Source organism: Microchirus variegatus (assembly GCF_963457635.1).
Source record: "Microchirus variegatus genome assembly, chromosome: 6".
Lineage (NCBI taxonomy): Eukaryota > Metazoa > Chordata > Actinopteri > Pleuronectiformes > Soleidae > Microchirus > Microchirus variegatus.
The window spans coordinates 26,904,038-26,918,228 of NC_139807.1; the positions used below are offsets into that span (position 1 = coordinate 26,904,038).

General features: G+C 40.9%; 1 protein-coding gene across 1 annotated transcript in view; it reads right to left on the bottom strand.

Moving 5' to 3' along the window:
• Nucleotides 1–5,004: 5,004 nt before the first annotated feature.
• Nucleotides 5,005–14,191, bottom strand: part of ano5b (anoctamin 5b) — a gene marked incomplete at its 5' end in the record, with an annotated part of 29,678 nt that continues 20,491 nt past the window's right edge. Inside the window, 10 exons of the mRNA XM_083891721.1 lie at nt 5,005–5,434; nt 5,520–5,625; nt 6,741–6,925; nt 7,008–7,213; nt 7,360–7,490; nt 9,227–9,324; nt 10,752–10,930; nt 11,024–11,243; nt 12,542–12,616; nt 13,934–14,085. Coding sequence (XP_083747847.1) covers nt 5,210–5,434; nt 5,520–5,625; nt 6,741–6,925; nt 7,008–7,213; nt 7,360–7,490; nt 9,227–9,324; nt 10,752–10,930; nt 11,024–11,243; nt 12,542–12,616; nt 13,934–14,085 — 1,577 coding nt within the window. The 3' untranslated portion in view covers nt 5,005–5,209. The remainder of the gene's footprint in view (nt 5,435–5,519; nt 5,626–6,740; nt 6,926–7,007; nt 7,214–7,359; nt 7,491–9,226; nt 9,325–10,751; nt 10,931–11,023; nt 11,244–12,541; nt 12,617–13,933; nt 14,086–14,191) is intronic.

Genomic DNA, 14,191 nt, shown 5'->3' on the forward strand with positions numbered 1-14,191 from the left:
ATCAGTGTCCGCAACAGCGGGAAAAAGAGAGAGAGAGAGGGAGAGAGAGACGGAGAGGGCGAGAGAGAGAGAGAGAGAGAGAGAGAGAGCGCGCGCGCGCGCGAGAGAGAGAGAGAGAATGGAGAGATTAAAAAAAAGACGATTTTTAAAGTTTAAGAAAAAGCAGAAATGTGTGTTTGCGCTAAATGAGTTGAAGAGTGTGTGGGCGTGTGTGTGTGTGTGTGTGAGCGTGTGTGAGCGCCGGTTCACGTGACGTCGATTTCAGCACCGAGGTCAGCGACAGCAGCATCTGCAGCAAGAGCACGTGTAAAACACTCAGAGAAGTGCGACACCGATGATTACACCGAGGATTTTTAATATTTCTGTAACGAAACACTGGGCCTAAAGAAATACAAGGCCGTACATCCGTGCATTGTGGGTTATTTTATTTATTTGTTAATGCATTAAGTGGCAAAAACAGATCTCTCTCTGGGTGAGGCTGCCGCTCTCTCTCTCGCTCTCTCGAGGGCGGTGCTATGGAAACCAAACGAGCAGCACTGGAAAGCCTCCACCCCGCCTCCCCCAAAAACATCTTCTACTCCTCACATCCATCAATAATTCAAGCATCTCCCCGATTTCCATCCCCCCTGACAACCAAAGCCTTCCGCACGGCACGAACAAAAATGTTTAAATCAAAATGAGTATTTAGTTATTTGTATCAGATCCATCCCATTATCTGATTTACCGAATCACCCTTTTTATGGCAATTTAGCCATAAATATAAAATGATACCCACTGTGACAAATGTGTTGATATTATGATGATAATAATAATATTTAGCATCATCATAATAATAATAATATGTTATAATGTTAATATGATCAGATTAGACTCATCTTACAGATGTGTGATATTAGGATTCAAAGGGAAAAGCGCGAGCACTGCTTCTCTTGCCATTTGTGGGTGTTGTATGCCACCTGGTGTTAAAACAATGTACTGCATATTTCTCAAACTTGAACAAAAACAAACACCTGCAACATATGCATTGTGTTGGGCTGCTTTCACTACATGCTTTCACTGCAGCATTGCTTTTATAAACTCACATACTTATGTTTCCTCTTGTGTTGATGACAGGAGGGAGACATGGATCGCTGTGCTCAGTTCTTCTCTAAAAACTCACTGCAGGGTTAATGTCTGGACTCAGTGATGGACATAACGAGTCATGCTCCCTGAGCTTGATGATTCCTGTCATTTTCATCCTGGAACAAGCGGAAAACATGTTTAGTTACTGAATCTATCTGGAGCAGTTTAGGTCAGGGCTCCCCCTACAGGCTTATAGTCTAAGACACAATTGGCATTAGTATTTGTATTTTTATTACTTATTTATCCATTTATTTTGGGCAATGTCTTAATGTGTAACCAACACAGTGTCCGCTGTGGTCTTGTCTCTTTCAGTGTTTGACGTGAGTTCTTTGACCTCTGGCATCACCAAAGCATTCTCTCCTTAAGAACCGCTGCATTTTCAGGAATACTCATAAAGTCACTAAAATCACCTTACTTTCTTCTGCCAGGGTGAACTTCAGCAGGTTTTCTTGGACTCTTGTTTCAACTCTCTCAGGTCCTCTGGTAGGAGGAAGTTTGATGTTTCTGTACAGTATCTCAGCTTTTTCTTGGACAGTTGTACCTGGAATCTTCTGCAGATTCAGATTTGTTTTTTATTTATTTATTGAGTCCAGTTGGCCAGTGTGGATCTGTGAGTCCCACAGGATCTGTATCAGATCAGTCTTTCTCAACCGCTGCAGGAAGAGAAGAGTAGTGTTGCAAAGATTTGATTATTTAGTGAGTCAACCAAAGATGGAGTTCCCTGGAGTCAGAGATGAGTTAAGTTGAAAAGCTTTATCTGAAGTTACTCAGATCTGAGGAGAACTAAGAAAATGCCGAGCATAAACCAAGTATGTTAACAGTTGGGCGTCCTCTGTCAGTCTGCCTGTGAGTCCCAGAGTTAGGATACTTAAAGGTGCTTTCTCTGCTGATACATGGAGCTGACCTTGGGGAGGACTGCGCAGCAGCTTCATCAGTCGCCTGCCCCATTCTGGTCAGGCTCAGCGAAAATATGAAGACGAATTCTGTAGACAACAGACTGGAGCCAGTGCTATGCCGAGGTCGCTGTGATTACAACAGTTGCGGCAGGCGCCGTCCTGAATTGTTGAGGCTTGTGCTTAGGAACGGGAGCTGATAACTTTAGAGAAGGCCGAATAATGTTTTTCCCTTTCGAGTAAGAGTTCCTGAGGTGGTTGAATTGAAAAAAATTCAGATTTTTTTTTTTCCTCACACGGCTCGGCTCGGCTCTGTGCCGCAGGTGCACCATGGTAATTTACCGTGGAAATAATACACAACTCCTTATATGGACATCCTGGGGTGTGTGTTTTTATACAGGTCAGGCTTTAAAAATGAATTTTTTCGTATTTGTTGTTGTTGAGTCAAAGTTATGATTCATTTTATATCACATTTTTGTCACACAAATCAATCAATCCATTCAATGTTTACATACTTAGACACTCTATATTGTACATGCTTATAGCCTCTGTATGTACTGTATGTTTAAACCTTATATAAGTATAAAACCTTATAGTGTTTTCACATTGTTCGTTGTTGAAATTAAGAACTGACTTAAATTAAGTGTTTGTCATGGTGTGATGTTTTCTAGGAAATATAGATGTTTTTAAAAAGAAGCATTGCAATAACACTAGGCCTAATATCTCTATTTAGTAAAGATGAAGCTCTTTTCTTAAACTTAACTTTCACATTTCACTGTTTGACTTGACTGGAAACAAAAACCCACAGACTAAAATCATAGTTGTTTCTTCATTTATTGTGAGTATCTTGACTGCATTTCTGCACAACGGGCTACAATAAGTTCAGAATATTTACACAGAACAATTCCTGCACATCAAACGGGACAGAAGACAAAGGCTAGAACGGCAGCAACCAGTGATATGAAACAAGTTTTGAGTCCAGATAGGAAAATGCTGTCGTTTAGAAAACTCATACAAAAACAAGTAAATACAGACATTTAAGGCAGTTGTTGGGGCGACACACACACGCACAGCACACAGAGCGTCATGCACGAACCCCTCGCACACATCTGACACAGGTAGGCGATAAGAGCGTCAATGGAGCGATGTTCCACAAAATATTAAAGGATGTTTCAATCCTGAGAACAGAATAAATCAGGCTTCGTCATCGACTATGAGCTGAAATCGCAGCTGAGAAAATCACAGTACAAACACAGACTGCATGTTAAGCTTCAGCAGGTTTTTAAAAAGCCACAGTGTCTGATAAATAATACTGTAAAAGACAATCAACTCAAAATCTGGTCTCTTGGCAAAGTCCTAATTAATGGTATAAACTGTTCTTGTAGATCTTTCTGAACCAACATTTGGTGTAAATTGCTTGGTGTAAAATGACTCGACTACAGAGCAGAGACAGGTCAATAAATTAACCGCTCTACAACTCAAGTAAATAAATATCTGTTATATCAACAGCAACGCTCAGTATCTGCTACGGAGTATGAAGTTAGTAAAGGTCATTAAGTTTGACTAAAATCTTCACTTATGAATAACCAGGGCATAAGAGACTCTTCTTAGGATCGTCTGAGTTCAAGTAGACACCAAAAAGAATGTATAAAACCAGCAATATTGGCCGTCGTTATCCAAGTGCAACACAGTTCAGAGTAAAACCGACACATGATGATGAAGCTGAAGTGATTGTGTGGTATCGATCTGTCCAGAGATCGTGTTCTTCAGGTAATCTGCTTATCTTTTTTGGTGCAAGTCCTATAATTGGTCCCTGTGTGAGTTGGACATTCATATGGAAGATCACATCATAATGAGCCGGCGGCTTCTGTTGCAGCATCATGGAGGTACTTTGTTTGCAAATGCACAGTTTTTAAGAAGTGAATATAATATGCTTTTAAAAAAAAAATCATATAGCCCAGCTATAGGTATAAGTTAACGTTATGTAGCTACCAAAATTAAAAGTGATTTAGAATTATAATCTGATATATATGTAGATTACTTTGGATATATTATTTCAACATTTTGTACATTTTGAGTGTTTTTTACATTCATAATTTAAGGATATGAACTTCCAACCACAGTTAATATTCATTCAAAACAATGAAGCATTTTTCTCGTCTAAACAGTCCAGTCCAGAAGAATCGCATGCAGAAAACTAGAAAACAATAATATCATAACGTGCGATTGAAAGGTAAATAACACCTTACTTCACATGTTTAATGCCATTTCATTAAACTCAAACTCCAGCAGCACATACAGCACAGAGTCTTTCAGTCACGACCAATGGAGAGAGTCACTGGATTTACATGGGGGAATAACACAAACTGCACTTACTAATACTTTTTTATGGTACAAAAGAAGCAGTTTAAAGTATGTAAGCACTTTGAGAGACGTTGCTTTGGGTTTTTCTCTTTTCTGATGCCTCTTAAAAAGAGTCATGGACTGTGTCTGAAAATGGACAAAATCTTCCCTCCTGTTGTAAAAAACCGGAACAATACAGATGTCTCCTGCAGCCGGGCAACCACTGGAAGATAGAAGCCGTCAATCACGCTGGTATCTGCTCATACGTGCTGTTTATTTAAAAACTCTAAACTCGCTAAATGGGAGTTAGCAGAATTGAAAATTGACATCATGTTCTCTTGAACAAGACCTGAAATTAGTGATTGAGTTAACTGACGTCATTATAAATCAGGTTAGAGAATTAGAGAAGTTCATTTTCCCATAGACTTCCATTCAGACTGAGCGACGTTGCCCCCTGGTGGTGAACTGCTACTTCCATCACATACGCCCTGTGTGAGAGAAAATTCTAATTTTCAGCCAACTTTTAAGTTTAATTACTCACATATTATTATAACCAGAACTGGTGTTCAATATTAACAGCCATAACTTAGGATAAGACACAAACTTGGTGCCTTTCAAGGTTCCCTCCCTAGATACCAAGGTGCCAGGCATCTGGACTTCACTTTTCTGACTAGAAGACGGCCCATTTATACACAGTCTTGTTAAAAGAGTATATTTTGCCAGATGTTTCCATCCATTTCAGAGTTGATAGCCTTTTTATCCCCAAAGACAAAAGCCGTTTTTTAAACAGTGTATTAAACTCCCAGACTTGGTTGTCCCTTCTTGGCTTTGCTAGTTGAAGTCGAGCGTTGCTACACGCGCAAAGACGACACCTCGTGATTGTCCATCGACAGTGAAATCTCCGACGGCGGCTCCGTGACGAAACTGGCGCTCAGCTGGATTTTCAGCCTCTCCACCTCGTATTTATGAAGGTACTCTTGGATCAGGTAGCGCTCTCGTTTAATCCGCGCCGTGACGTCTGACGGGATGTCGGGGATCAGCCACGCCACGAAGAACTTCACCACGAACACGACGTGCTGCGGAGGGAGAATTATGACAAGAGTTTTAGAGTTTAATCAGTTTAACGTGAATAAACGCTGCAGCTTTAACACACTGTCTTACTTCCATGATAATAATGAAGGCCATTTTGGCTGCCAGGATGTGCCAGAACTGCATGGTGTGAGTGTACTCCCGCTGGTGTCCTGGAGGGTAACGGTAGTCACGGTATCTGTTCACGACAAAAAACAAACTGGCATCACAGTGAGAACAGCACATTCATATGCCGTGGCACGGAAAACTAATTTTAACAATCGGGAGGCACGTAAACATCACGTTAGGTCTTTTTCCGGTCAGTCTTCATGGAAACTCGTCATTATAACGTTATAACGACGCTAACACAGGGCCGTTTCTAGCTGTTTGGGGGCCCTATGCGAGATACTATTTGGGGGCCCCTATTTTTTCAAACTCGAGGTAGAGATTCCTAACTTTTTCATATATTCTGTGATGATGCAGCAGGTAACAAGGTAGCATAACAAGGTGGCATAACGTAAAACAGTTTTAACCCACGATTCAAAAACAGTAAAAAATAAATAACTAAACTTACTTCTAAATAAATATAATGGATTATAATGGGATTTTTACCTGATTACCCAAACGAACACTTACATGCTTTGCAAATATATGCATAATGAATGCATGCAATACATGCAAATAAGGACAGGTACTTTTAATTCTCAAAAATATAATAGAATATGAGTCTGAACTTGCAGCTTGGGGGCCCCCTGGTGGCTGCGGGGCCCTATGCAGCTGCATAGTCCACATATAGCAAGAAACGGCTCTGCGTTAACGTGCCCAGCACTAATAATGTACTTTTTTTAATCAAATTATGACAGCCCCAGACCGGTCCAAAAACATGCGTCGATGCCTGCACATCAGCTAAAATAACGGACTATGCTGCTAGTGAAACAAAGACTTGTGGCGGAAAAATCACACCCCTGATAGCTGCTTTAAAATCAAAAATGTTTGGTTTTCATAGCTTTAGAAGAAGTGGAATGGTTCGCCTTGGTACAGTTTTGCCTTCCCATTAGGAATAAGAACCAAAAGACATTTCTGTTGTTTAAAGACAGAGGTGTGTTTTAGAACGGCAGAGAATGTGGGAACGTGGAAGAGTGGTGACAGCTGTGAAAGAGGGTTTCTAGTAGGCCACCATAGTTCCCCGAAGCACTTTGGGCAGTAAGGGTCTGCAGAGTCTACAGTTTGACCTTGCTAATTCTTAAACACTAGAAATTAGACCTTTAAAATAAATGTAAAATATTAGCATCCAACAAACTCCATCTCTGATACCTGCAGGTGGCGGTTGAGTTATCAAACCCATTCAGATTCTCATCTGGCATGTTGCGCATGGGTATTTGTGAGATATTGTATATGGACAAGCTGTGGTTGACGAAGCCCGTCATGGAGCCCTGGTTGTAGGCATACAGGTAAACCATACGGGGAATCATGTCTGAGGTGAAGGCCATGATGAATGCCTGTAGAAACAAGGATGTGGTGTTAGTTTGTTAGTGGTTAAAAACAACAACAAAAAACTGAGAGAATGGAAAACTCACTCACATTGGTCACAACAGACAGAATAGCCACTGCGTTAAGGATCTCCTGCCACGCTCCAATGTTTCGGGCCTTGGAGGCCATCGGTCGTCTGAACTGGGTGGTGAACTTCCACGAGTCCACCCTGATTTCCAGGATGTTGTTGACCAGAGCCAGGAGGGGAGCCAACGGGAAAGAGGCAACGAACAGAGTGATGAAGCCGAACTGGACGACTGCAACGACGCAGAGGGTGAAAAAGAAGAGAGAGCGAGACAGTGATGAAAAGAAAAGCCTGAATGTGGAACAAGGTTCAGTGGATCTTTCCTGAAAAGTATGCAAAAATGCCACCTGGATATCCTAACTTCACAAAGTATCTCACCCATCTCCAGATACTCGTAGAACAAGCCCAGTTGGCTGAAATTCTGCAGGACGTGGTCCTGTTCCCAGCGGCTGTAATGGTTTTCCGGATGGTGCCGCCCCCTTCTGCTCCTCCACCAGTTACGGATCAACCTGTCAGTAAACCACATGTCGGTCTGGGAATAATTAAATAAAGATAAGCCCAGATTTTGAACTCTAAACAGAGCCAGCAAGAAACACTTTCCAGAGCGACTGCGCTTCAATCATCTGCAGATCCACATCTGCTCCGCACACACTGTCTCCATCTACTCATGGAAACAATTTATTTGAAAGCATGCTCGGGAAGTTTGGGGGCGAGCTGCTCAGCACTCTTAAATCACAGACGCTCGTCTAAATGATCTTCCTCCAGATGCCATCTACACTCAGCCCCCTTTCTTTAGGCATGACGTTTACTTCGTAAAGTGTCTGGTGTGGTCCGTCTTCTGCTGTCGCTTAAACGTTTGACATGTTGTCCATGACGTCTCTACATGCCTTAGTGGTAACAAGTGGTTATTCTCCTCTGAACTCAAGAGAACTGCCGCTCACTGGATATTTTTGGATAATTAGTGCATACAAATCCAGCCTGTCTACCTCATACTGATGCTCTCTTTGATCAACAGCAGCTTGCTTAACCATGTATACATGCCCCAGTTACTAATATGTGATTGCTTGATTTGATATTTGAATTTGGAAGGTGGGTGTGAGTGTCTATATTCAATAAAACTTAAGGTAACACTTTATATTAAGCAACACATTCACCATTAACTAGGTCCTTACTAACATGCATATAAGTAGCATACTAGCCCTTTATTAGTAAATATTAAAGGTCACATAGAGTGGTCCTGTTGCACATATATGTTAGTTATGGAGGTCTACTTACATATATTAACTTTTTTTTATGGTCAAAAACCTCCTAGTTGCTGTATGCTGTGAAATCGGAAGCGCAGCTCCCCCTCTGGAACGGTGGATGCACTGCTCCTCATTATCAAAACATTGTTTTAACAGTGTTTAAAAATAGCTTCGTCACGACTCCCCACCGCCGCAGTCCCTTTTATGACTTTGACCCGGAGTCAGACCCAGAGTCAGAAGACACTGTCGCTCGTGAAACACCTCCACAATGGACGTTATTCTTCTTCTGCGGTTCAATGTACGCAACCGGATGTGCCCGGACTAGTGCCCGGAGCAGGACGATCGGCTATTCAGGAGAACCGGTGTTTACGTAACTATTACGGGATTTTCAGAGATCTCGCTGAGCCCGAGATTACAATAAAACAGAGCGTTCTCAGCAGTGGCTGAACTGTTTGTTTCGAAACTTCAGGGCTTCATAAACAAGGTAATGACGCAAATACACACCAAAAAACAGCATTAATAGGAACTTCCGGTCTAGGTCCACTTTAAGCATGTAATAATTCATGTCGTAATAGAGGTAGAATAAAGCTATGTAGAATACGGTGTTAATACATGCTTAATGATTCCTAATAAAGGGCTAGTATGCTACTTATATATGTTAGTAAGCACCTAGTTAATGGTGAATATGTGTTCCCTAATCTAAAGTGTTACCAAACTTAAAAGATTTCAACTTATAATGACTTTTGGGAGACATAATAAGAAAAAAGTTATCTGCTACAGGCTCTCAGGAGTCATCTTGGCTGAAACCAGTTCTTCTTGTATTGGTACAGTCAATCAAACGTATGACTCTTCTCCAGAAAACCATGCATATGCAACACTAATTGCTTCACATAAAAACATCCCCACCCACACCACTCAATCGGACATTTATCATAATGAATGAACATGGTTTTAAATGGAAATGATTATCATAAACATGGGGCTGATGGAGATGGACTCACGGCAGCAGAGCTTCCTGAATGTTTCCCCATAGCTGTTTTCCTGCCATGACGATCACCAGCTGTGTGGTCAGCTCAATCAGGCAGCCTCCAGGGTCACACTATAGAAGAGAACAGCAACATGTGCTTAGATGAGACACAGTATGAAGCCTCTCATGTTATTTAAAGTACTTCCTCTTCACTGGCCGCAGGTTATGAAGCTGAAAAAGTAAAACTGATGGGGTTGTTAATGAAGTTAATGAAATACATCCCAGAACAACAACTCCCTAAGAAACTAGATTATTCACAAGAATAGTTTTGGTTGTTTGAAGGGTGATCATATGGGGGTTTTAGGAAATGGCTGGTAACTGAAGTTTATTAACTGCTCACTCTGCCACACCAAAGTCCATTGTGAAAGGTCAGTGATTTAGCTCATGGGGACACAAGAGCTGCAGGTTTACTGCTGCCTTAAGTTTGGTAAGTTTGTGTCGCTTGAGGAAAACCTTAAAGCGGACCTAGTGTGGTCCTGTTGCACATATATGTTAGTTATGGAGGTCTACTTACATACATTAACTTGTTTTTATGGTCAAAAACCTCCTAGTTGCTGTAAACGAGCCGATAGAAATCCTCTTTTCTGACGGTGTTTCCCAGCAGCGAGACTTGAGACTCAAATCTCTCACCCAGAAGACAAGAGTCTTGTCATTGGCCAGTATATTCAGCACCCGTTCTCAGAAGCGCAGCTCCCCCCTCTTGAACGGTGGATGCACTGCTACTCATTATCAAAACATTGTTTTAACAATGTTTAAAAATAGCTTCTTCACGACTCCCCGCCGCAGTCCCTTTTATGACTTTGACCCGGAGTCAGAAGACACTGACGCTCGTGAAACACCTCCACAACGGACGTTATTCTTCTTCTGTGGTTCAATGTACGCAACCGGATGTGCCTGGACTAGTGCCCGGAGCAGGACGATCTGCTGCTCCGGAGAACCGGTGTTTACGTAACCGGACCGGGTTTTTTCAGAGATCTCGCTGAGCCTGAGATTACAATAAAACACAGCGTTCTCAGCAGTGGCTGAAATGTTTGTTTAGAACCTTCAGGGCTTCTTAAACAAGGTAATGACGCAGATACACACTAAACAACAGCGTTAATTGGAACGTCCGGTCTAGGTCTGCTTTATGGAAAGGATTTCAAAACAACTTCACAACCAAAGTCACAAGGTAACTGATGGAGATAGCAAAGGATCAACAGCTTCTGTGTGTCACGATGTAAAATCACAGATTATCTCGATGGACTTTGGTCTGAACCATGCGCGGGTGACAAACTTCAGTTTCCTAGAGGACAAGACAAACATATTCTTAAGAGTTTATTTGGTAAATATGTTCTTCTAAATCTGTAATTCGACTTCCTTAAGTTTATTGTTAATTGTTAAATAACTACTGGATATCTTCTCATTGTTATCAGTGAGAACAAGTGCCTGAACTTCCCCTTTAAGAAAGTTATTATGTATATTATTATTATCATTTTAGGACCAGTGTTGAAGAAACTCACCTCCTCATTTCTCAGTTTGCTCCACTTGCCAAACATGTACTTGTAGTCGCCAGGGTAACCCACAAACTTGCCTTTGAAGAAGGCCACGTAGAAGCACGAGGAATAGTAGTTGACAAACTGGAAGAGAAACATCTTCATGGTCAACCTGTTCTCATACTCCAGGTGTGTCTTTGGGATTTCTGCAGGAAACAGACAGTATATGCACAATCAACACAGAGACTGTAGGACAAGACGGATTGAACTGATTCTTTGAGTGACAGAGCCTCCCTTACCCATATCAGTGATCCAAATGGCCACCCTCTCATAAAAGAAGTTGAGGGTCATGATGATGACAAAGTTGATGCAAGAAGCAGTGACAGATGTGGCCAGCTGTGGAGTGATGAACCTGCCCACCACCTGGATCTTGGGGTCTTTGATGATACTCGCAAAGGCAGCGTATACGGCCAGTCTATACGCAATGACGCCGATAATGCAGGCCACTATCAGAGAAATCTATGTGGAGCAAACACACAGACACACACACATGTTTAGCTAGTTTAGCTACAGTGGCTGCTCTCTGTCTCCCTCTTTGTCCATTGGCGGTACTGCAGCCTCACAGCAGAAGTTTCTTCTCTACGTCATTTAATCATATTTAGATCATTTAGATAAAGAGTGTTTTTACGTCGAGGTAAAACACATTCTCAGGACAAAGACGTCTCAGCTAGCTAGCTAGCTAGCGAAACCATATGTTCTTCTCTTCAAACCTAGCACAGAGAGGAAGTTTTTTTTTGGTAACAATCCAATCAGCAAACTGAAATACAAGCTGTCCGAGATTGGGAGTGGTGATGTTTGAAGACCGCGACATGCAAAGTGGATAAGGTCATCCAGTTTGATGAAGACAACCCAGAAGTAATATACTCAATAGCCACCAGGGCGTGACTCCACTGGTTGCAAAAAGAGCTCTGTTTGAATGCAGGTATATGGCAAAATGAGCTTACATCCCACTTGATTGGTTTTCCTGAGTAAATGGTCTCAATTAGGGCTGTTCGATATGGACCAAGTTTCAACCAGGTTTCTTCACTTGGTTCATGAATAAATCCTCAGCTGGTTAAATAATAAAATGTAAACTTTACAACAACAGGTGTACCTTTTTTGAAATCAAAGCTCCGGTAAGAAACTATATCAATATATGCGATATGGTCTCATTCCATATCCCATTTAAAATATATCAATATATTTTTTTATATCGCCCAGCCCTAGTCTCAATCACGAGTTTAAGGTCTTAGTTTCATCTCATAAATGATCAAGTGTGGTACATATGAGTGGACACAAGTGTGATTGACAGTTGGTATCGTCCAGTAGAAGCCTGGTTACATGGTGCTGGCCAAATCCTGATCCTCAAGGCTTCAATGTGGTGTGTGTTTTTATCATTTAACATCAAGTTTTTTCACCACATTAAATGGACTTCAGTATGGAACGGTATACGCAATTATGTGCTCTCTCATTGTGTTAGATATTGACAGTGGTATAAGAATAAGCAATTGTACTGTCCCAGTTTTTGGAAGCCTTTGTTGGCGGACCAAAGTTTGTTGTCTTCTTCTTGTGATAAACAGCCACACGTCAAGAAGAAGGAACATGGAATGCTGGATGTCCTCCACTGTTGTCGCTTTCTTCTTTGTGAGATTTATTGTCGAGTGACACTGTGTCACACTGGTATGACGTTAATCGCTACGTTACTTGCATATCCAGCCCACACAGTGGAAACACAAGTGAGATCAGGGTGAACTGTTGCAAAAACAAGTGCCACTTACCCAGAATATAACAGTGGCTCCAGAAAGGCAGAAGCGAGCACACTTGGTGGTGATGGGAAGATAGGGCTCCATTTCCTGAAAGATTCATTATTATGATCACTTTAAAACACATCATTTGTCATATTTTTTTAGTTGTTTGATACACTGAAAAAAGTGTAACATGCGGTTGTTCATTTAAACTAATAACTGCCATTTAAAACAGGATAAATATTGATTTTGATTGTGAAACCCGTATATAGTTTTGTGTTTTATAGTTTTAGTCAAAATTGCAAAGAGTAGCCCAATTTAAGGTGGCTAGCTAGCTTATATGGGGCGATAGCTGGCATGATTGTAGTTGGCAGCACTGTGCGAAATACAGGAGGGTCTGGGGGGTTAGACAAACATAGTAAACATGTTACAGTGTAATTGGAAAGCATGTTTTTTTTCCTAAAGATTTTTGTAATATCAGTTTAACATATATGATCTACATACATAATACAGTTTGCATGCTTCCTTATCCTTTTTAACCAGACAAAATGTCAATTATTTTATTTCTAATTGTGTATTTTTAATGTTTTAATTATTTGCCTTCCAAATGGCGCTGTGGAAAAAGCCCACATCTGACAGGGAAGATAGCCAATACTGCAGCGTGGCACCTGGGGTGGTGAAACAGTATTGTGCAACAAATGGATCATGTCCTGATTTTCAAAAATTCATTAAAATTATTTCTTAAGAGATACGTAAATATTTTCAACGGATCCCTGTTCAGGGCTATAACGACTATTATCATGGTAAATTCCAAGTAATTCCGAGATACATTTTGTTTTTGAGAAGAAAGTCAGCTTACTGTCAAAGTGCATCAGGGCAAATGGATCATGTACTGATTTTCAAAAATTTATTAAAATGATTCCTTAAGAGATATGCAAATATTTTCAACGGATCCATGTTCAGGATGATAACGACTATTATGATGGTACATTTCAAGTCATTCCGAGATACTTTTTGTTTTTGAGAAGAAAGTCAGCTCCCGATTGTTAATGGGTATTTCGCACACTGGTTGGCAGCAAGGCAAAGAATTAAGGTTGGGTCAAGTGCAGTATTATTGTTTATAGAGCTGAATCGATTATTAATTGATTTCAGGTTTGACAAACACTGATCAACGTTTTTTTTTTAATGTTTTCTGACATTTTATGGACCAAACAATTCATCGAGGAAAACAATCGACAGATGAATCCATTACGAAAATAGTTGTTAGTCGCAGCTCTAGTTGTTAACATCAACATAATCAGGTAATAAGAAGTAACTCAATTTAGATTCTGTGAAGTTCAAATATTTTAGATGTGATATCTGGACATCATTTTTTAAAAATTGAGCAAGGTTATACTTGTTTCAGTGTAAAAACGTCTAAAGCACCTGAGTGATCTTGTTCAGTCTCCTCGTTGTGCATCTGATCTCGAACTCGGGTCGGATCTGAAGCTGCTGCTGCTCCTCTTCAAAATCCACCAAGTCCCACTCGTACTCTAGCCGGGCCTGACGCCGCTTCCAGAACTCCAGAAACAGAGTCACTGCCAGGGTGATTTGAGGGGAAAAGAGACAAAAACAGTTGACAACTCTTATTTTGACAGTATCATAACATAGACTTTGTTGTTTCGTCTAAATGTTTTTTTTTTA